The 21,068-nt window shown below is 35.7% G+C and overlaps 3 protein-coding genes across 8 annotated transcripts; 2 read left to right on the top strand and 1 right to left on the bottom strand.

Annotated features, from left to right (window-relative positions):
* Nucleotides 1-696: 696 nt before the first annotated feature.
* On the bottom strand, nt 697-13,382 carry LOC124297134 (RISC-loading complex subunit tarbp2-like). 4 transcript variants are annotated; one of them, XM_046747802.1, is made up of 7 exons: nt 13,149-13,379; nt 11,598-11,922; nt 10,669-10,804; nt 10,253-10,556; nt 9,560-9,709; nt 8,940-9,051; nt 697-6,491 (listed from the first exon to the last, which is right to left on the bottom strand). In XM_046747802.1, the coding sequence occupies exons 2-7, from the start codon at nt 11,911-11,913 to the stop codon at nt 6,355-6,357; spliced, it is 1,155 nt and encodes a 384-aa protein (XP_046603758.1). In that variant the 5' UTR covers nt 11,914-11,922; nt 13,149-13,379; the 3' UTR covers nt 697-6,354. The 4 variants fall into 4 exon arrangements, with proteins under 4 accessions (XP_046603758.1, XP_046603759.1, XP_046603760.1 ...); XM_046747803.1 differs by having other exon boundaries at nt 10,669-10,789; nt 13,149-13,369; XM_046747804.1 differs by lacking the exon at nt 9,560-9,709 and having other exon boundaries at nt 13,149-13,382.
* Nucleotides 6,503-8,871, top strand: LOC124297136 (5-formyltetrahydrofolate cyclo-ligase). Of its 3 annotated transcripts, XM_046747807.1 has the most exons (6): nt 6,503-6,632; nt 7,132-7,180; nt 7,281-7,405; nt 7,616-7,871; nt 8,024-8,071; nt 8,435-8,871. In XM_046747807.1, the coding sequence occupies exons 3-6, from the start codon at nt 7,298-7,300 to the stop codon at nt 8,611-8,613; spliced, it is 591 nt and encodes a 196-aa protein (XP_046603763.1). In that variant the 5' UTR covers nt 6,503-6,632; nt 7,132-7,180; nt 7,281-7,297; the 3' UTR covers nt 8,614-8,871. The 3 variants fall into 3 exon arrangements, with proteins under 3 accessions (XP_046603763.1, XP_046603765.1, XP_046603762.1); XM_046747809.1 differs by lacking the exon at nt 7,132-7,180 and having other exon boundaries at nt 6,521-6,632; XM_046747806.1 differs by lacking the exons at nt 6,503-6,632; nt 7,132-7,180 and having other exon boundaries at nt 7,190-7,405.
* An 896-nt stretch (nt 13,383-14,278) lies between the features above and the next one.
* Nucleotides 14,279-19,858, top strand: LOC124297884 (general transcription and DNA repair factor IIH helicase subunit XPB). The gene is made up of 15 exons (XM_046749237.1): nt 14,279-14,537; nt 14,639-14,850; nt 14,925-15,035; nt 15,135-15,284; nt 15,414-15,587; nt 15,673-15,867; nt 15,956-16,053; nt 16,139-16,245; nt 16,384-16,680; nt 16,761-17,029; nt 17,170-17,334; nt 17,496-17,682; nt 17,781-17,929; nt 18,516-18,632; nt 19,058-19,858. Exons 1-15 carry the CDS (start codon nt 14,504-14,506, stop codon nt 19,184-19,186), a joined length of 2,394 nt encoding a protein of 797 aa, XP_046605193.1. The 5' UTR covers nt 14,279-14,503; the 3' UTR covers nt 19,187-19,858.
* The last annotated feature ends 1,210 nt before the right edge of the window (nt 19,859-21,068 follow it).

A 21,068-nucleotide genomic window follows, 5' to 3' on the forward strand; every position in this document is an offset into this window, starting at 1 on the left:
TTTGACTTTTCGTGTGTTTCGACTCTAAAATGGAAACGGTCAGATATAGACGTACAATTTAGAGTATATAACGGTAAACAAGCCCGTCGTTATCTGTATGTTATGTCCGTGTTGTGTGCTCAAATGCTGCTTGACTTGAATGTCAAAATTTTTACGCCACTTTGTTTTGCGGAAGTAAACTATAATGAAACACAAGAGTGAAAAAAAAAAAAAATCAGTCGTTACACAAAGAAATAACTAATAATGAATCCAGTGCCATAATACACAAGAAATAATACGTCCTATTATACACGATGAATAATAAATCGTTAATTGTTCACTACATGTCTCGTCTAGTGTAAAAAATTTCATATCGATTTACACAACTCGGCAAGTAGTTGACAACATTTGACAATCATTTAGGTAGAAAGTTTTTGCAATATATTCTACAGCGCTTGCTTTCACTATTGCAATCAGAATCCATAAATATTTTTTTTTTTTTTCATGTACTTTTTACAACTGTATAAATACTTGAGATCTATGTTTGTGATTTCCAATGAATCGCAGTTTCGTTATGTTTGAATATCCATTATCACCTGCACTATTCTCTCCTTCTCTTTTTGTTGTGTGTATTTTCTTTTCATATAATTTAATTTATTCTAATATTTACCTATTATATCAATGTGACGCCATTTCAATTTTTTCGTGAAACATGTGATTTAATATTAGCGGTTCAATATTAAAGCCATATCATAGGAAAACCGGATCCAGTGTTCCATTTCATCGTTATAATTATGTTTTTTTTTTTTTTTTATTTAGAATCAGATTTCAAATCTTATACAAAACTGGTTTGAAAATCGAAATGTTCGATACATTATCATTATTATTTATTATCATTATCGTTATTAATATTTTTAGTGTTTCAAACATTAAATTAAGAAAGCAAAATGATCATTATAGTTGATTGAATTCTATATACTTTAAATTTTCATTAGGGCAACTAATTTTACATAAATAAGGGTAAACTATTTATAACTGGGAATGGGGGAGGGTGGGGGGGGGGGGGGGGCATGGCCAGTAATTCTTCCAATGATTCGGTAAAGTACTCATTATATAATCACGACATTTTCAGTCGCCTACAATTCTTACACGCTATCGCGATTGCCGACAAAAACGCCTGCCAAATTAATATAATTTGTTTACACATAAAGGCATGATGAGACAAGTACAGTCGCGATGCCCACATCGTACGCGTAATTATAAATTACGAGAAAAATAATGGCAATAGCAATTAGAAGAAAGTAAAGGAAAAAAAAAAACTTCTTTTTTGTTTTTTGAAAAGTAACAAAATGAAAACTGAATGAACTACACGCCGATGTAAGAAAATTTCACATCTAGCGATAAGCATTTATCGTTAAGATCACTAACCGAAATTATATGTACTAGCCAAATACGTATAACAATGATTGATTCTTGTGAATTAACTCTCAACTTTAAATTTCAACGTGGAAGCTGCTTTGAGCACAACTTCGATAATGTAATCGTCACACTCTATACTTTGCATCTAAATAACTCGTATTCACCAACGGAAAAGTATTATAATTTATTACTATATATGCAATACCGTATAAGTTAAATTCAGTTGGAAAATATAAATTTATTGAATTGCAGTTATTTGCAGCCGATGAAGAAATTGCAACATGAAGTTAATAATTACTAATATCTCAGTTCAAATAGAAGTTACTTCCGAAAATTGAAATCGTTCAAACCTGATCGTCTATACTTTTTGAAAACATGGCGTCGTGACGTTAGTATAAAAAAATATTTCTCTGCATTCGATAAAAAAGTGATTCGAACTTTAATATCCTACAACTTGATATATTAATTCATAGAACGCGTGGTCTCAACTCTCAAGTCGCGAAGTGGACCACGAAATTTAGTCATGGCGGCCATTAACGCGTCATTTGCTGTTACGGCAAATTTGATTGTTATAAATATCGAGCACAGAACTATATCGCTTGGAGATAATTTTCGACACTTTTATAATGCATGTATAATTTGTTTTTTGTACATCAACTTCGAAGTTTGTATTTTATAACCATTACATAAACAATACATGAGAATCGCAAGAGGAATTTTTTCGCCAATTCAATAACAACGCCATTGATAAGTCCGATGCAAAAAAAAAAAGAAAAAAATAAATAAATATAAATGTAAATAATTTTTGAGCTAACGGGGTCAATCGTGTAACATGCCCCGAACAGACTTTAAATTTTTCGGACTAGACATTTGTTTACAAAGAGACAGGCACAATTTGGCCAAGTATGTATAGTTAAAGCGCATCTTGGATTGGGATAGATTTCCAAAGCTTCGCACAAATATGGACAATGCATGTTGCTGTTACAATTTTCTGCAGATTTTTGTTCTAATCTTCATCTTATTTCGGCATAAATACTCACGCATCAACATTGATACTGTAGGTGTACACAATATCTGTATTGTGCATCATGCATACAAGTTATTCAAAATTTAATACACACAAAATTTCCTGTGGATAACCGTTGTGTACTTAATGAAGAATCCTTAACTATTAATAATACGAATATAGTAATACGCGATGCTTATGAGTTTACAAGTAATTATTCTACCTCTATGTTACTACGCAGCAATTATACTTATATACCTATATAAGAATCGCGAAACGCAACATTTACATTGTGCACTTATTTGTTAGACAAAGTAGAGATGCCAGGCATGTCATCAGATGCACGGAAAAGAATAAATGTTGGGGGGGGGATTCAACTAGAACAAGAAAATCATCGTTGAACGATATCAAATTTTTGTTTTCATTTTGGCGCAGTGACTTCAAGTCCGAAAATGAGACAAGTCGTATTAAGTTGGATAAATTATAGAATATTATATTATTATTATATAAATATAAACCCCAAGGTTATAACTATGCCTTTTACTGCCGGGCAGCTCTGTATCTCTTCGCGTGTATAAATTTGGCCGCAGGGTTCTTGCAGACAGATATAACATGCATTATTCAAGTATACATTACGAATAGGTATTTCATAAAATAATACCCGAGTACATATGATGTATTCATACATGTTGATTTAGAAGCATATCATCTTTATACATTTACGTATAGCAGTAGATAATCATCAATTGAATTTTACTATAGGTAATACAGCTATGAGAATTTTGAAAAAATCTCCACCAATATTATGCAAAGTATACAGCGTTGTCGATCAATAATTGTTTCAGTACATAATTATAACAAATTATTTAAGCGTTGTATCATATTTATTATCTCACAATGAATTTCTTTCTTTTCTTCATTTTTTTTTTTTACTTTTATATATCCATAAGGTATGCTTTATCCGTATATATATATATGTATATCCGTTGTCCGTCGAAGCATTATATACCTCACGAGTTTGCTTCCAAGATGACCTTTCGTCAATTATAATTGTTACCAAAACGGATAATTGGTCTGTTTATATATTAAACCTTCAAGAAGACACAAAATTTAGAATTTTGCTTCTTCAGTAACGCAAAGCCTAACTTGCTAATGTGATAATATAGACTTCTTTTCGTGCCTTGTATTATCAATCAGCAAATTTTAAGCGGTTATATTGGCTAACAGAAGAAGAAATTGAAAAAAAAAATATATATATATATATAACAAAACGATGACTAAAAAGAAAGTCGCATAACGTATGTACAATTTAGCACATCTAAATGTGGTGACATATATTCACATTAAAGATTATTTGTTTTCAGGTTGAGTCACAGGTCATATACACCAGAGCTTAATTCAAGCCCTGCCGCGTCACGTAATTTGGACAAAAAACCTAATACAAAACACGTGTTTTTGTTCATTTTCTTTCGTTTTTTTTCTTTTTCTTTCTTTTTCTTTAATCATTGAATTGGAGGTGGAGGGGGGTACTGTGCTTTGGTAGTATGTAAAAAATTATATTTCACAGTAGTCTCCTCTTCTTCTCTACGATTTTCGGTGTACAAAGGATTGGTTAAAATTTATTTCAAAATGGATCTGAAATTGAAATAATTTTCACCGCACCTTATAATACAGTGTAGATTTGTATACAGGGGTAAAAACAAGAAGAAAAATAAAAGAAAACAAAAACTGTTGACCGTCCAATAAAAAATAGCGATACACATCGTGTATAACTTGAAATGCAAGTACAAATGAAAAATAAACGTGAAATCAGGTAGCGTTTGTTAGAATACAGGTGCGTTACTCCAATACATCCTGAAATTCCGTTGCAAAAAATCTCTTTACGGTGTTTTCACAGCGTCGTCAAGAATATTACGCAAATGCTGATTTGTTTCACGGGCATCTCTGATAGTTGTAAAAAATTTGCATATTTATCAAGAACTAGGATTTGGACACATAGCTATAAACCAACACTAATACCGAGAACAGTAAGTGGACAGGTTACAGTTCTGTGAGCGGATTGAGATTTTTTACATAATGTTTATTGACGAAAGTTTGAATTCATTCAATCTTTACTATTCCTTATGTGATTCAACGTGAAACTATTATTACCTTGTTTTACAATACATGTTACTATGCAGTATTGTTCAGATTATAATAAGAACGCGTTAAGAATCTCAGTCAAGTAATATTGTTGGACAATTTCAATTTTTTGTCACTAAAGTCAGTAAGAAATCGTAAACCGTGCAAATTTGTGTTTTTTTAATCTTTGTAACAACTTGCTTTGTGTCGGCGTCGCAGCTTTTGAAAAACAGTATTTTTACGTATGTGAGAAATTCGTACATGCCGCCTTCCAATCAATCGCGAATACTTAAACAGCGTTGTGATAGAAGAATAGATAGGATGACAATTGTTCTGGTAAATTTTCTTTTCAACTACTTGTTAAACCGTGGTGGCCTCCTTAATCTCGGTATTAATTCAGTTCTAAGAGCTTGCGCATAATTCGGAGCCGCATACTGATCAGCGAGAGTAAGCGGGCTCTGAAGACTTTGTATGAATAAAGGCGAGTCCGTTATTTGGCCAACGCTAGCGGCCTGATACTGGTATTGACCATTGGCCATATCAGCAGTAGGGTAATGATTGGGTTGTACAAATTGGTGAGTGCTGTCGAATTGGGGATATGGAAGCGGGCTTTCCGCAGAAAATTGTGGTATGACTGAATTCACGTTTACAGGCGTGGGTGTAAAGCTGGCCGGGTCGTAAGCTTGGAATTGATTGATTTGACCGAGTTGCGGCGTGGCGTAGGGAGGAGATTGAGGAAACTGTGATGATTCTGGAAAAAGTACACTGGCCAGTGTCTGCTGAGGGAAAGAATCTGGCCTTGGGTACTGAGCGATGCTAGTAATGTTGGCCAAACTTTGAACATTTGGTATATTAGCGATCGGCGAGCCACTGTAGCCGTGGTAAGTCTGCCTACTATGTTCTAATTCCTTAACACTGTTCTGCAACGAACTTGCGACGCTCGATTTTTGCTTGTTAATATTAACCGCTCCGATATCTGCGTTTTGCTGCTTCATTCTGGCTTCCGTCAAAAAGGGATGCCTGACGTTAACGATGCTCTGCGGGGCTCGCAATGGTGGAAAATTAATCTGACCCATTTTAGGGACCACGTTGTGCTGCTCCAATGCCTTGTTGTGGACCGTCGTAACTGCCGTTGTTGTTGTTGCTGTACCCGTGGTATCATTGCGTGACGATACGTTACCACTAGATGTTAAATTTTTGCAATCTCTTTGCAATACTTGTTGTTGTTGTACATTTGTCATTGATCGATGTGTATATCTCGATTGAGGGAGGTTTGCGTTGCCAGTGTTGTTATTATTCCTTTGCTTGTACTCTTGATGATTAGCAGTGCTTCCTTTACTGTACCCGTCTGTATGGGTAGAATAATTCTTATTCTTTGCCTGAAACTCTCCGTATAATTTATTAACACCGTGATAATCTTTCGAACAATTGTCAATTTGATTTTTCAATGACCGAACATTTGCATGATTTGAGTTCAATGCTGGTTGATTCGTTCTAATATTTTTTCCCATTGATTGATCACTTGAGTTTAAATTATCAGAAGTTCTGACATTTCGTTTTAGCACTTGCTGGTTCTTTGATGCCACAGAATTGAACGGTGTGTATTCGTTCGTGGATTGCGTTCTGACAACTTTGTTTTTAGTACCTCCATGATCGGATGACAACGATGACTTGTGTCCAATTTTGTTCTTGTCTAAAACTTGACCGACTGTCAATTTCTGTTTAAAGTCTGCATTACTATTTTCGATTGCGTTTAGTGACGAACGTTGTGGTAGTTTGCTATCGACAATACGGTCGATAGTGACGGCTGGCAGGAGCAGAGCGCTGGCTCACTTCTTAGTCATGATTTTCAAATATTCAAGAGCATTCTGAGCCGCACTAGCCTGAGCATCTTTGCTGGTAACACCGCATCCGTAACATACCGCAACCGGTAATGTCGAAAGCTGGACCAAGCATTGACACTTTCCTGTAACAAAATCAATATTGAAGCCATATCAAACGTTTCCACATACTACCTTTTGATTCGCTGGGTCAACTCCATAAGTAAGCAGAATCTTCCAGGCTGAGGCTTTTAGAATTTCAAAACGGCCATTTCCATTTAAACAAGGTAGAAGAAGAGCTCAGGATTTTGAATTGTCACAGTCATACTTATCGAAATAGCATATTTTACATTCTGCATGCATTATATCAGAACTAGAGAACAGATATTACCTTATTTTTACCAATTTCTATTGTCTGGGTACGAAATATGGAAGTTTTTATTGAATTGAATAAAGTCCATGCAAAATAAAGAAATGTAGACACGAATTTAGAATGTTTGAAAGTACGAGTTTGAAAAATTTTTCAGCTTTCTGAATCATATGTGTAACGTAATAGTATCTGAAGACAAAGATAAAATGTATAAGAGTTTATAACTATAAGCATAATTATCAAGATTATTATGCAATGCAGCAGCCCAGACAATTTAACCATTGACCCTACAATTAAAGTAATTTCTCCTATACGATGTAGGAAAATGTGATTGTGACTGCTGGTGCAGGAGTTAACTTTCTACGCAGTGGCGTCTTGTTTTTTATTTTATTGTTTATTTTTTGAATTGTTTGTAGAGTGAAATAAACACATCGATAACTGGCAGATCCATACTGCTTACTAATAGTGAGTATGTGTGAGTTTGCAAAGAGCATGTCTGTCTTCCGTGCATTCTCAAGTGTCAGTCTCAAGTTCACATTCCTAACAAAAGCAGCACGTGTTCCAGCTAAAAAATTTACTGAGATGGCCGTTACTGCAGCTAAAAAAAAGCTCCGTCAAGATATCAGCAATGCGTTAAAGAAGATAACCACAGAAGAGAAATTAAAACAATCTAAGAAAGTTCACGAACGGGTAAGCAATATCATTAGTAAAATACTGTACTCGCTTATAACTGTAGTTTCCATTTAGAGGTTAGAATTTTAGGATCACAGAGTCCAAAGATATTTTTATTTATGTTCACTTCAAATTGTGCTTGAAAGATGAGTTTGATTATTAACATTGTTGTCAGTTGATGAGACATTTGAGGAAGAAGTTTTTACACTTCAAATTGTTCGATTTCAGTTATTCAATTTGGCAGAATATAAAAAAAGCACGAGAATCTCGCTATATCTAAGTACATCAGATGAAATAGACACTACGAAAATATTGAAGAATATTTTTGAATTGAAAAAATTAGCATTTGTACCAAGATATAATGGAAAAACAATGGAAATGGTCAGAGTCTCGTCGATGGAGGATTACGAGAGCTTACCATTAACAAAGTGGAATATCAAACAGCCCACTGATAACGATGTGAGAGAAAATGCTCTTGAAACTGGTAAATATCGATATAATATTAGAGAAGAAAAGGAGAACAATTACGATTCATATAAATTCTTGCTGTTTAAATCATCAAATTTGTGATATTCAAAAAACAAGCAACATTAACATCATTTGTGCAGATATTTAATCAGGTAATTTCATTTTCAGGGGGGCTCGATTTGGTGATACTACCAGGTGTAGCTTTCTCCCTAGATGGTAAGTTCCCATTATGCGTAACCATACACATCGATACTTTTTCTTAAAGATCAAAATGGTATTATTTGTCTGTCTTCGTACTTCCCAAATTTGTGCTTTCTGGTATGAAATTTAATTACTCTTTTTTAAGGTCACAGGATTTTAAATTGAAAAACTTTGTTGTATGTTTGTAAATCATCGAACAAAAACATTTTTACTTTTTTCAAATCTCTTTGCCGATTACAGGATTCGGATATCTTTGATCTTAGAACTAATGCTAGAAATTTGTAAAGTGGAAGACTATTGACAATAATAATGTTGAATTTTCAATACTTTGATACATACGAAGCATCATGATCTCATTTCAAACTTTGGAATGTTAAGGGAAACGCCTCGGTCATGGTATGGGATACTATGATAAATTTCTCCACTCCTGTATGGAGAAATCACATCGGATGCCATACTTGATAGGACTCGCATTCAACGAGCAAATTAAGGAAGATATACCAACGACAGAAGAGGACGTTAATCTAAACTTAGTACTTACAGAACATTACAATTGAAAGAAAAATAATGTACAAGTTTTACACAATTTCCATGCACATCAGTTTAAAAAATAAATATTGATGTTTTTGAGATAAGGAATTTTTTATCGAATCCGTCCATTTTGCGAAGCAAATACCAGTTTAATAAAATTTCATGCAATGTGATTAGAGATTAATTTTACACACAATACCGAATTCACATAGGTTAAAATAATCACACAGTATATCTGTAACGAATCTTGATCAGAACAATAAAATTGATGTCAAATAAGTCTACTAAGGGTTGATGATTCAATGGGTAATGCGTGATAGAAACTGGAAAAATTCATTTTGAATCAACTTACCGCTAATGGACTTTTCTTCGATATCAACGTATGTAACTTCGAATATCTGCTCAGAGGCAATCTCTTGCAGGAACTGCACCAGATTGATGTCTCCATCATTCAAACATGTATTCTAAAGCAAATAAAACTCTATAATAGTAATACAAGAACTATCGAGGCTTGCAATGTACTGAGAATCCAATGACTTGCGGATATACACAATTATATGTCGGAATAGATTTTGGGACTAGGTAAAAGGTTGGACGTAATATATACCTATTTGTCCTACATACCGTACTAGCCCGAATATGAGTTGAGGTTTTTTGACGCCGATATATTGTTGGAACATGTTTGGAAATTTTGTTTACCGATAGAAAAAACTTCATTCTCAACTCAACTATTACAAAAAATAAATACCTATACTTACTTCTGTCATAGTAACTTATATTCGGTTTCTAAGAAAATTTCGTGGAAAGAACTCAAAAAAATGGGGGTCGACTTGTACTTAGGATAGTCTTATACTCTGGCTAATACGGTATTAACATACAGGATTTTGAACTGTGTTATGCACGTGGGAATTATTTAGGCAGAAAAACCGAAATTTGCTAGACGAATTGTATCTAAACGGTAAAAATACGAACCTGTAGTTGACAAAGTTTAACGCCTGTGGAAGACTTGAGGTTCTTGTGGAATTGGGAAACCTTGAGGCTGTGGGGAGGTGTCAGTGTTGATATTTTGCTATCTTTCAAATCAGCATAACGAGCACTCATATTCGCGTTTCTTTGCACAATCTATAACGGACAACAAAATTATACAGAGATGAATAATATATTCACACAGGTAAAGGTTTGATCAGACTCGGTTGTTTCTTTTTTTTGTGTTCTTCTCTCTGTCCTAAATTTACGTAGCAATAATATTAGTAACGTAATATAAAATGAAGTGGAAATGATCCAAGCATAGTTAGTTAGTGCACATCAAAAAATTACCTCCAATATTATCACAGAAGGCGAAGATAATTTGTCCGTTATAGATTCTTACAACAAGAAAGATAGAAATATACCAACTGGCTATGTCACTTCCACTTCGCTAGCCCCACACACACACTTGAAATTCATTTTTCATCTCACACTATGCAATGATTAAAAAACCAGCTCATTTATTTCCGATTGGTATCCAAATGATTTCATTATAAAACAGACACAACTCAACTCACATGTCATTATTACCTCAGGAACTATGCTGTGTACACATTTGCCTTCTGCAATAGCTGATGCAAAAATTTTAATACTCTCACTATTTCTAGAAAATTTGTTAACAGAATGTATTTTGCCTACCTCGTCATCGTCAATTCCTGGACTCTGATTGTTCTCAATCGGCGTATCACGCAAAGTGCGCCACATCTTGTCAGCAGCTTGTCGTTTAGCAAGTTTCTTGCTTTTCCCAATTCCAACTTGCCTGTACTTCAGTATAGAGCAGACAATGGTGAATTGTCGCTCGTGAGGTAGCCCTTCCTCGCCTTCCATGGTGTATTTTGGTGGAGGCCAGTGATTAGACATGCACATTTCTTGCAACGAACCAATTGGATTTCCAACGACCTTGTCCTCCCCATAATTTTGCAGTTCCTGAAGATTCTGACCCCTGTTATAACGTCAGCAATTGTCTTATTTTCTCAATCTTTTCTTAACTCACGAAAACAACATCTTACAAAATGAACAAACATCGGAGAAATGAAAAAATACAGTGTACTTACTCAGATATGCTGTTAGGCAGTGGACCCTCTGATGTTTCAGTATTTACTCCAATCAGTTTGTCGAGGACTGCTTTAGCTGCGGCGTGTTTTGCCTCCTTCTTAGATCTCCCAGTCCCCATAGCTGAAATAGTTAAATCTGCTTCATTCGTGCAATTCTTTTCGAGTGATCTTATGGATTCATTCCAAAAGTGACACGGTGCAAAGACTAATGCTAGACTACACAGCTGATTCTACAGAAGCATTTGAAAATTCTAAAAAATTATGACAAAGCTTCAGAATAAATCAGCGCACAATAATACTCAAAAATGAAGGCTGAATGCCAAATAATTTTGTCTTTTATACGAGAAAATATTTAGGAGTATGACAAACATCAAATAAGTATCAATTTCAATGTTGAATGATTTAGTAATGGACTGGATTGGAATAGAATATTATATGATTGAAAAAAATCAGTGCTACTTATAATTTCCATTGAAATTGAAAGGGTGAACAGATATTTCAATATAAGCTACCATGCTTAGGAAATTGATGTTCAATCATTTATTACATCAAAATAACACTCTCACTCATTCATATTGGTTGACACTAGTATGAGGTAATTGAAAATCATATTTCAGCTTTGTTGTATTACAAGAATGCGAACAATTAGTGAAGAACTTAGACAATTATTTGTAGTGACAGTTAAAAATATTTTGCATAAAAGTGTAGAACCTACGCTATCATGCTTGCAAAATTAATTTTCATCAATTATCCTTATTTACTGGATTCCATCAACAAACAAACTGAGTAAAAGAAAACCATTTGTCAGACCCTTGTTTTACACAAAAGAATTGAACTCTCAATTAATTACTTAACATTTAATACGGCCAACTATTTACTTCAACATTTACACAAACTCTTAGGTGAAAAAATTTATAGGACATACTTACCAACAACATCAGAGACAGTGACACGATAACGGAAGGTAGGTTCATGTATGGCACCCTCTATTTGTACAAGTTCATATTTTGGGGTAGTGCCTCTGCGAGACAGAAGCTCTTGCAAAACGGAAACAGGAGTTTTAGCAGGCATTGCCTTCATTTCTAAACGTGCTGCCTCGTCCAACGGTAATGCCTCGGACATAAGAGTGTGCATCGTCACACGATTCCTGCCATGACGATGTACGCTGTTAGGATGAATAGTTTGAACCCCAATTCCACTCATAATATTGGGCACGACTTGTTGAGAATGACGCATCTCGTCCATGTTATTATTCTGTAAAACAAGAATTAATAATTATCGTTTTGTTGAGAAGGAAAATATTTTGCGCAACAACTGAGCCAATATTTAGACATATGTGCATATCTATTTCTGTGAAATCAAGTGAGCAGCTTATTGCTCGACTGAGGAAAATTAAATATCACCTTAAAAATTTGAAGCTTATACAAAAATTTTTAGAGAGTAATCAATATTTCTGTGAGATTGAATTGTTACCGTTCACTTATTCGATGCATATTTTTTAGATACTGACGGAAGTGGATTTTCTATTTTTGAAAATGAGCTACAAACAGACTCTCAAATGCACAACTCTACATCTACTTTTGCATTCTGACCCAGATTTGTCATATTAAAATATCAGAATCGACATGGTTATCTAATGCCTAACCATACAGCTAATCCTGAAAGTAATTTCAGGGGTAAGTCACATGCTTCAATGATATCCTTTAGCATCCGACTTACCGATAAGATTAGAGTTTAGAAATAATCGCTCCACATACCGGTTCAAATATTGCGGTTTACCGAACTCTAAAACCTGCCGTATCTGAATACTTATCAACCTTAAGATCAATCCTTTGACACTTTCGTTGTAAAAAATTTACACGTCCCGAAAGGAGTTCCACAAATACTTTTGTAAATTTGACACAAATTGTGGATGAAAAATCCTGCGGCGAATAGCCGTAGATATCATGCTGTATTTTTGTGAAGTGACAAGTCGTCGAAGAGCACGCTTATTGTATTGCGAAAATAGGAGATCGTCGTCACATAACTAGACTGGTTCGTCCGAAACAAACACGCGGTGAGGTGAAGGACAGAAAGTACGCTGGGTTCTACGATGACGCGTTGAGTCCATCAGGCACTTGCCGGTCCTTGATCCGAATGAAACGCGGGACAAAAATACGTCCGTAGACCTTTGTTATTCAGAGGTGTAAGCAGGTAATAAGACACCGGCGGACGGCCATGTTTGTTATAAAATTTTCATCGATTGAATCTTAAATTGGTAAGTAAGGACAGACCGGTGCGACAATGAGGGACGATTGGAGGATGGATGGATGAAGAAAGGTTAGATCTTGAGGGTAGTAAAAGTTGTAGAAGGAATGAAATAAAGATCTAACGCCCACAGACACGCATCGTGACATCGAGCGAAGCTAGCTCGAGGCTGCCACTCGTAGATATGCGTGGATCGCGAAGAGGTTCGACGGTGTTATGAGGCTTATACTCACAATTAACCACCCAGCAAAGTACAGATATCCTGACTTCTGCGGCTCGCCAATTCCTATGCGAAAAGCGAATCCCGCTTTTTGTGACCGATCCAAGTCTCACAAAAAGCTTGATCCGTTTGACGACAGAAAAATGGTTTATGGACTACCGGAGAATCCTTCCTTGTTTGCGGCTCTGCAGCAATATGCTCTCTGCTACATCAGACCTGCGCTGTGAACTTTTGCGCCGCCGGCATGCGCGCTTCGCCCAGGCACCGTATGATTATGTTATACGATTATAAGATTGTAACTGTCACGATATTCGCACTGAAGCAAGCTGCGGATGTCATTCAATTCCAAAACAGGTGAACCACGGTATTTTATTTTTTTCTGTCATTGCCGGTTGCCAATAATCATGCGTAAAATTATTCGCGCGAATAACGTAATTCGTACGTTCTTAGCGATGAGCGCAATCTATGCGCCGACTCGATGCGCAAGCCTTAAACTTGCCCGGGTGCCAAGTTTTGGTTACCAAAACCGTTGATTGATTACAGGAGAGCCGAATAAACAGTGTATCTAGATCGTTTCAGCAAAAACTCGACCACGTGGATTGTCCGTGGTGTAAACAGGCCGACTTTAATGGATGTCCACACGGACGCAACAGGATTACGGCAGGCCATGTACGATCAACAAATAACGCGCGATTTTTTCCTTTGAATTAGTAAATATTTTGATATTCAAGGTATACTTTAAAACCGACTTGAACAACAATCCTGTTCTCTTGGCGAATATAACACCGAATTTTGACTTACACTTTCGATAATCGTGCTGTAACACCTGGTTCTCATCATTCATTGATCGCGTGTCGGAGAGAATTTTAAACCGAAGTATAAATATGTAATTATAATTATCTGGCTTTTAATTTTACTTTCTTAGTAAGATCAAGTTTCATTAGTTGTCAATTGTAACGTGTTTAGTGATCATTCAATCGCTCGTCCCTTATAATAATGCATATAACGACTATTGCAATTCGCTTTTTCAAGTTACAACCACGGTTACAACATGCTGCGCAGATCGTCTTTTTTCTCGGTTTTGCGCAGAAAACTGACAGCTCTGATCGAGATAGCTGACCTAACTTAACATGAAACGCACTTCAAGTCATACTTCAGCCAAGCTTCAGGTTGCCTGTGAGGGTTGTGAGGTTATGTCAAACCAGATACAGTGCTGACCGTTGCCAGTGCGCAATGTGAGAGTTGTGTAGTGGTTATAAGATTATTTACCGGGATTTACATCGACTGATTTTTCAGTGTCAAGGTGTGACGGCGTTGAATCAGTGTACAAATCATTTTGCCTGTGACTAATTTTTAAGCGGGGCTATCATGGGCCCGCCAAAGCGATTCAAAAAAGATAATGGTACATAACCCTTGAACACTTTTTCACTGTTCGTTTAGAGATACACTTCGAATTTTTTAATTTCTCATACTCATACGGTTCTCAATTTATTTATCATATAGACAAGGGCAAATGGAAAAAACGTAAGGAAGATCACGATGAATATTTCGACGACGACCACGGTGATGGTGGTGATACTGAAGGCATTCCTGATGCGGCTAAAAATGATATTGAAAAACAAGACGAAGGGGCTGTTGAAGACGAATTTGGAGCTAAAGACTATCGCTCGCAAATGATCTTGAAGCCAGACAACTCGTCGAGGCCACTATGGGTGGTACGTTATTATTAGTCAATTAAACTGTTCTCTGCAAATAATAGAAGAATAATAATAATATCCCAATTTTACAGGCTCCAAATGGACACATATTCTTGGAATCATTTTCACCGGTATACAAACATGCTCACGATTTTTTAATTGCCATTTCCGAGCCCGTTTGTCGACCAGAGCATATTCACGAGGTGAATATCAAATTTGATTCTTTATTTTATTCATGACTACCAAACATTTCGTCAAACCAAGCTCGCTGCAATTGAATAATTACGTACCCTTCCTTACAGTACAAACTGACTGCTTATTCCTTATATGCAGCCGTGAGTGTGGGTCTCCAAACCCACGATATTATCGAATATCTAAAACGGTTGAGCAAAACTAGCATCCCAGATGGAATCATTGAATTCATACAACTGTGCACGTTATCTTATGGAAAGGTAAGCATAAATGTAGAAAATAATAAGAACTTTGATCAACTACAACATTTTTTTTCTTATCTTTTATAATTTTGTTTTCCTTTGTTTGTACATCATACTGTTACAGACTATTTTCGTGAAACTTTACAGGTGAAATTGGTCTTGAAACACAACAAATACTTTGTGGAATCTCCATTTCCAGAAGTGTTGCAGAAACTGCTTAAAGATCCAGTCATTCAAGAATGCAGGTTGAGAAGGAACTTGGATGAGACTGACAAAGATGGTTTCATTACCAATGTTCAAGATAAAACAAAAGCTCCTCAGGTAGAATTCACTCCTGTTACATAATGCTTATCTAGTCTGTTATAATGTGCACCCAATTGCGAATATTATTATTTTTAATCCACAGTTTGGTACAAAAACATCAGCTACTGCTACCCCAACAACAGCACCAGCCCCGGCTGAAGGAAATGGAGAGCAACCGTCAGCAGAACCAGTTGCAGTGCCTGAAGATATCTCAACATTTTATGATAAAATTGATAAAGAGGATGAAGATGAGGAGGAAGAAGCACAGCTGAAAACTGTTAGCTTTGAAGTCAACCAGGTGAAAATTCTACCTTTGCATTGAACAAACAGCTGGTTATTTAATTTCACATTTGTTTCTATCAATGATCAATGATTGTTATCTGCAGGAAAAAATTGAAGTCATTCAAAAAAGATGTATCGAATTGGAGCATCCTTTACTTGCAGAATATGATTTCAGAAACGATACAGTTAATCCTGACATAAAGTATGTACTTTCAATATTGTCAGAATTTGGTCTTGTGACATGGTATCATTTATCCCTTTATCCAAATGATTTTGCTGTTTTTCAGTTTTGACCTGAAACCATCAGCCGTGCTGCGACCATATCAAGAAAAGAGCTTAAGAAAGATGTTTGGTAACGGACGAGCCAGGTCGGGTGTTATCGTACTACCTTGTGGTACATAAAAATTTCTTTAAACATCATATTTACATTGTGTTTTTACGATCTACAACATGCACTTTATAAAATAAAGTATTCCCTGATCTCGCTAACAATTCGACTTTAATATTCGTCTTAATCGACTTTAAAATTCAGGTGCTGGTAAGAGTTTAGTTGGCGTAACGGCTTGCTGTACAGTTCGGAAACGCGCATTGGTGCTTTGTAATTCAGGAGTATCGGTTGAGCAATGGAAACAGCAGTTTAAAATGTGGTCGACGGCCGACGATTCCATGATTTGTCGATTTACAAGCGAAGCTAAGGATAAGCCAATGGGTTGTGGTATTCTGGTAACAACTTACTCGATGATAACACATACGCAAAAACGGTCGTGGGAAGCTGAACAGACCATGAAATGGTTGCAAGAACAAGAATGGGGTATTATGGTTTTAGATGGTAACTTTTATATCTTTTGCCCATAAATTTGACTTAAATGACTGATACAACTGATTTACATACATATTTCAACCATGCAGAAGTACATACAATACCTGCGAAAATGTTTCGTCGAGTTTTGACCATTGTTCAATCCCACTGCAAACTCGGACTAACCGCAACCTTGTTGAGAGAGGATGATAAAATTGCAGATCTGAATTTTTTAATTGGTCCAAAACTCTATGAAGCTAATTGGCTTGAGCTTCAGAAAAGAGGATTTATTGCCAGAGTACAGTGTGCTGAGGTCTGGTGTCCCATGACTCCGGAGTTTTATAGAGAATACCTGAGTTGTAAAACAAGCAAGAAACTGGTATGTGAATAACTCCAAAAAAGGTCCATTTAACCAGGATGTAAACATTTTTTTACTCGCCTTTTTGTCGTTTATTTTTTTGCTATCTTTTCAAATGATTGATTATCGTATTTAACTGTAATACTCGTTGTTTCTTTCAGTTGCTTTACGTTATGAATCCGAGCAAATTTCGTTGCTGTCAGTATTTGATTCGATATCATGAAAGGAGGGGTGATAAGACAATTGTTTTCTCCGACAATGTTTTCGCACTGAAACATTATGCAATCAAGATGAATAAACCCTATATTTATGGTCCTACCAGTCAGGTAGAGTTGCTTTATAATGCTGCCGCAATATTTACGTGGGACTTATGCAATAACAGAGAATGTTATATTTTATCTTGAGAACAGAAAAGAAAGAACCTGATTTCCCAAAATATTTGTCGTCAATTTCATTTGTAATCGGTAATGTGTTGTGTGTTTTACAGAGTGAGCGTATACAAATCCTCCAAAACTTCAAATTCAATACAAAAGTGAATACAATATTTGTGAGCAAAGTAGCAGACACATCATTCGACTTGCCAGAAGCAAATGTTTTGATACAAATATCTTCTCACGGAGGTTCTAGGAGACAAGAAGCTCAAAGACTGGGTAGAATTTTACGAGCTAAAAAAGGTAGACACACTGCACCAGTTGCTTCTGGATACAAATTTCGTCAGCATTAAATTAACAATTACGTAATCTACCTTAAACTTCATAATTTTCTATTTCAGGCGCAATTGCTGAAGAGTACAATGCTTTCTTTTACACCTTGGTATCACAGGATACAATGGAAATGAACTATTCAAGAAAGAGGCAAAGGTTTCTTGTCAACCAAGGATATGCCTATAAAGTCATCACCAAACTCGCTGGAATGGATGAGGTAGATTACGTTCCTTTATGATTTCTTTATCCTTAAAGTGTAGCATCGGCAACCAATGTACATTCGTTTGCTGTTACAAAAAATAGAATAATTTACTTCCCTGTACACCAAAGTTATTATGCACAGCTTTCGCTTTTGTTCTGTAAGCATTCATAGTTACATTAATACCGTACATAAAATAGGTGGCATGCAAAATAGCCGCTGTACTAGATATATTCTTGTGTGGGCCGTCATACTATAATTAGGATTGTACGTCCTCTTCTTTAAACGGAGGAAATCATTTTAAATGAAATTAACATCTTACGTAATACTATTTAACTTCTTAAAGTAACTTGTCAGTGCCCGTGCCACTAATAGTATGATAAAGAATGAATCATTCATTGAATTCTTGTATTGTTGCAAAGATTGAAACATGTAAGCAGTATAATATTTTTTTGCTGTACCGTATTTCTATAATCTATAATTCCGCGAGTTCTATAAACACTTTAAATCACAACTGATACTAGAGTGCACGCTGGTATTGTATGAAATGCGTGTAATTTTCTTACGCAATCGATGGAAATAATTCTATGCGGTCTTCTTGTAGGAACCAGACTTAATGTATAAAACACGCGAGGAACAAGGTCAACTATTACAACAGGTATTGTCAGCAAGTGACATGGATGCGGATGAGGAAAGAATTCCGGGAGAAGGGCCAAGACCTGTGAGTATAAAATAGTATAGTTATAATTATTACTTCAGTGATTGGTAAGCAGAGCCGACAATTTTATTCACTAGTAAAAAATGGAAAATTGTCGAATGACATTCCGCATGATTATTACGATTTAACATCGACATTTTTTAAAGAAATTTTAATTACGCCTTGTACATTAAATTGTAAAATGTAATCAATCACAATGTAGATCAGGTGCTAAAGCGCTCAATACACTGTTGAGCATATTTCCAAAACACTCGATAATTATGCAGTTGTTTATTGATATGGTGGTCTACTATTTACTGCACGTCAATAATGAATCTCAGCTATAAAAAATACGTATTATCGTATAGTTCGAAGTTGTTTCTTGCTTGCGTTTTTAATCAATAAATATATATCGCAACACTTTCAATCGACGCTATTTTTCATTACAGGCAATGAGGAGGCCTGGAAATATGGCATCCATGTCAGGTGCTGACGACACAGTATATTACGAATACAAAAAGTCCGCCGCATCATCGACAGCCAACAAGCATCCGTTATTTAAAAAATTCCGAACCTAAATTTGTATTTATATTTCAGATATGTTTACGCAAATTATACAGTGGGGTCTTCCACCAATTATTTCGTACTCGTTGAGCTTTTCTCGGTCACACACCCCGTTGTTATAAGTTAAATCTCTTCAAAGGTGAATGTAAATGCAAAAATTCGTCGCGCATATAATATCGGTTGAATATCGCAGATTCGACATCGATAGATTTCTCCTTTGCCTGCATGGATAAAATCTTAGAGCAAACTGCTGTACCGATTTTAAAGAAAGAATATGGACTTTTAATAGCACATCAACTCCTAATCCAGTTCAAGTGATCGTTTTTACATTATTTTTAATCTGATCAAATTATTGATTCAATACGAATCTTTTGACAAGCAGCTATGTCGAAATAAATATTACTTGAAACATTCAAAGGCGAACATTCGGAACTATATTATCTGTGATAAATACTTTGTTATCTAATTTTTTATACATGCATTCATGTCTTAGGTTATGTCGATGCAGCTTACACAAATTAACATTGATTCATTATTATCTTTCGTAATTGTATCCTTCAATACAATCTGATTTAACTGCGCCTTGTCACGAGATTAAACGTGACGAGTTTTTTTGTAAGCAATTTTATCTTAGATACGTGTCGTGCCTGTGTAATATAACGAGCCAGTAATAAAGTAGAATTAGCCATGATTCGTAACCTAAGCTGATTCACCTAAGTAATATATCGCATTGATAAGATAAGACGACGCTAATTTTACGGTCGGAGATAAAATTCTTATTCAGCATGAATAAAAAACGCTCGGTTGATTACTCATAAGTCTTATCCAGAAATATTACGAACTCCGAACCAAACGAACTAATTTCTACGAAAATACAACGCAGTTCCAGATTATCCTGAAGTCAAAATCAATTCATTGATAAAAAAAATATTACTGACACACCATTGTCAGGAATATGTTAAGCAATTGGTTGTTATTGTCAATGCACGAACACGAATACAATGTTTCGAATATCGGACGTGCTTTGTTCTGCATTTTCAAAAACTCTCGAAACAAAAGTCTGTAAATGCGTATGAAATGAAGTAGTACAATCGCTAATTAAGGGGGTGCCGTGGTCGATTTCGACGTTGAAGTAGATATATCCAAATATCGAAGTCCACATGTTCGAAACGCGAAAAACAGCTTAACAGCCGCATTTTAAATGCAATTCTGAACAAAAACACTCCAATACATTTTCATTTGATACAAAAATAAAGAATTCCATGAATTCTACGAATTTACTATTACGATTTTGTAGAATTTGTGCTATTTCTTTTTTTCTGCGTAAAATGAAAATGTATTGGAGTGTTTTTGTTCAAAATTGTGTGTAGAATGGGGCTGTTAAGCCCTTTTTCTCGTTTGAGACACGTGTACTTCGGTATTTTGAGATATATGTATATACGTAAAGCGTCTAAATCGTCTAGGGCACCCCCTTAACATACAGGCAAGTATACAGATTCACTAGGCAATTGACGATAGTGTTATTATTTTAAAATGAAACCGCAGGTTTCCGTTTTGATAACCCGTTCAATGCATCATTCGTTGAAGTGAGCGTGACGATGAGGTTCTTATCAGTTGTCATAATAATAAACCTAGAAAGGATCGAAAGTTCGAACCGCAACGCTGCGTGCTTGTGGTTTAATCAAGCGACAAAGTTGCGACGAAACGTTGCGTCTTCGATGATAATGAGCTGAAAACGAAGTGACGTCCATAGAGTAATACAGGAGAAAAGTTTTAGTGGCTAGCGTAGTATTATTAACGACAATGCTGAAAAGATTTTCATCTGGCCAAGTACCTGCCCTGCACTTTCACTTTCTTAATTCGCGGGCTGCGCGGTGAGGCAGCGCGCATAACTTA

The sequence above is a fragment of the Neodiprion virginianus genome, chromosome 2 (genome assembly GCF_021901495.1).
Source record: "Neodiprion virginianus isolate iyNeoVirg1 chromosome 2, iyNeoVirg1.1, whole genome shotgun sequence".
Classification (NCBI taxonomy): domain Eukaryota; kingdom Metazoa; phylum Arthropoda; class Insecta; order Hymenoptera; family Diprionidae; genus Neodiprion; species Neodiprion virginianus.

Excerpts from the sequence above, each read along its gene's own strand:
- LOC124297134 (XM_046747802.1), bottom strand. The coding sequence starts at position 11,913 with ATGGACGAGATGCGTCATTCTCAACAAGTCGTGCCCAATATTATGAGT. Across the intron at positions 10,557-10,668 it reads CTGCCTAACAGCATATCTGA|GGGTCAGAATCTTCAGGAAC; the intron begins GTAAGTACACTG and ends ACGTTATAACAG. Across the intron at positions 6,492-8,939 it reads CGAAGAAAAGTCCATTAGCG|GAAAGTGTCAATGCTTGGTC; the intron begins GTAAGTTGATTC and ends ATTTTGTTACAG.
- LOC124297136 (XM_046747806.1), top strand. The coding sequence starts at position 7,208 with ATGTCTGTCTTCCGTGCATTCTCAAGTGTCAGTCTCAAGTTCACATTC. Across the intron at positions 7,406-7,615 it reads CTAAGAAAGTTCACGAACGG|TTATTCAATTTGGCAGAATA; the intron begins GTAAGCAATATC and ends GTTCGATTTCAG. Across the intron at positions 7,872-8,023 it reads AGAAAATGCTCTTGAAACTG|GGGGGCTCGATTTGGTGATA; the intron begins GTAAATATCGAT and ends TTTCATTTTCAG.
- LOC124297884 (XM_046749237.1), top strand. The coding sequence starts at position 14,504 with ATGGGCCCGCCAAAGCGATTCAAAAAAGATAATG. Across the intron at positions 17,335-17,495 it reads TTTATGGTCCTACCAGTCAG|AGTGAGCGTATACAAATCCT; the intron begins GTAGAGTTGCTT and ends TGTGTTTTACAG. Across the intron at positions 17,930-18,515 it reads AACTCGCTGGAATGGATGAG|GAACCAGACTTAATGTATAA; the intron begins GTAGATTACGTT and ends GTCTTCTTGTAG.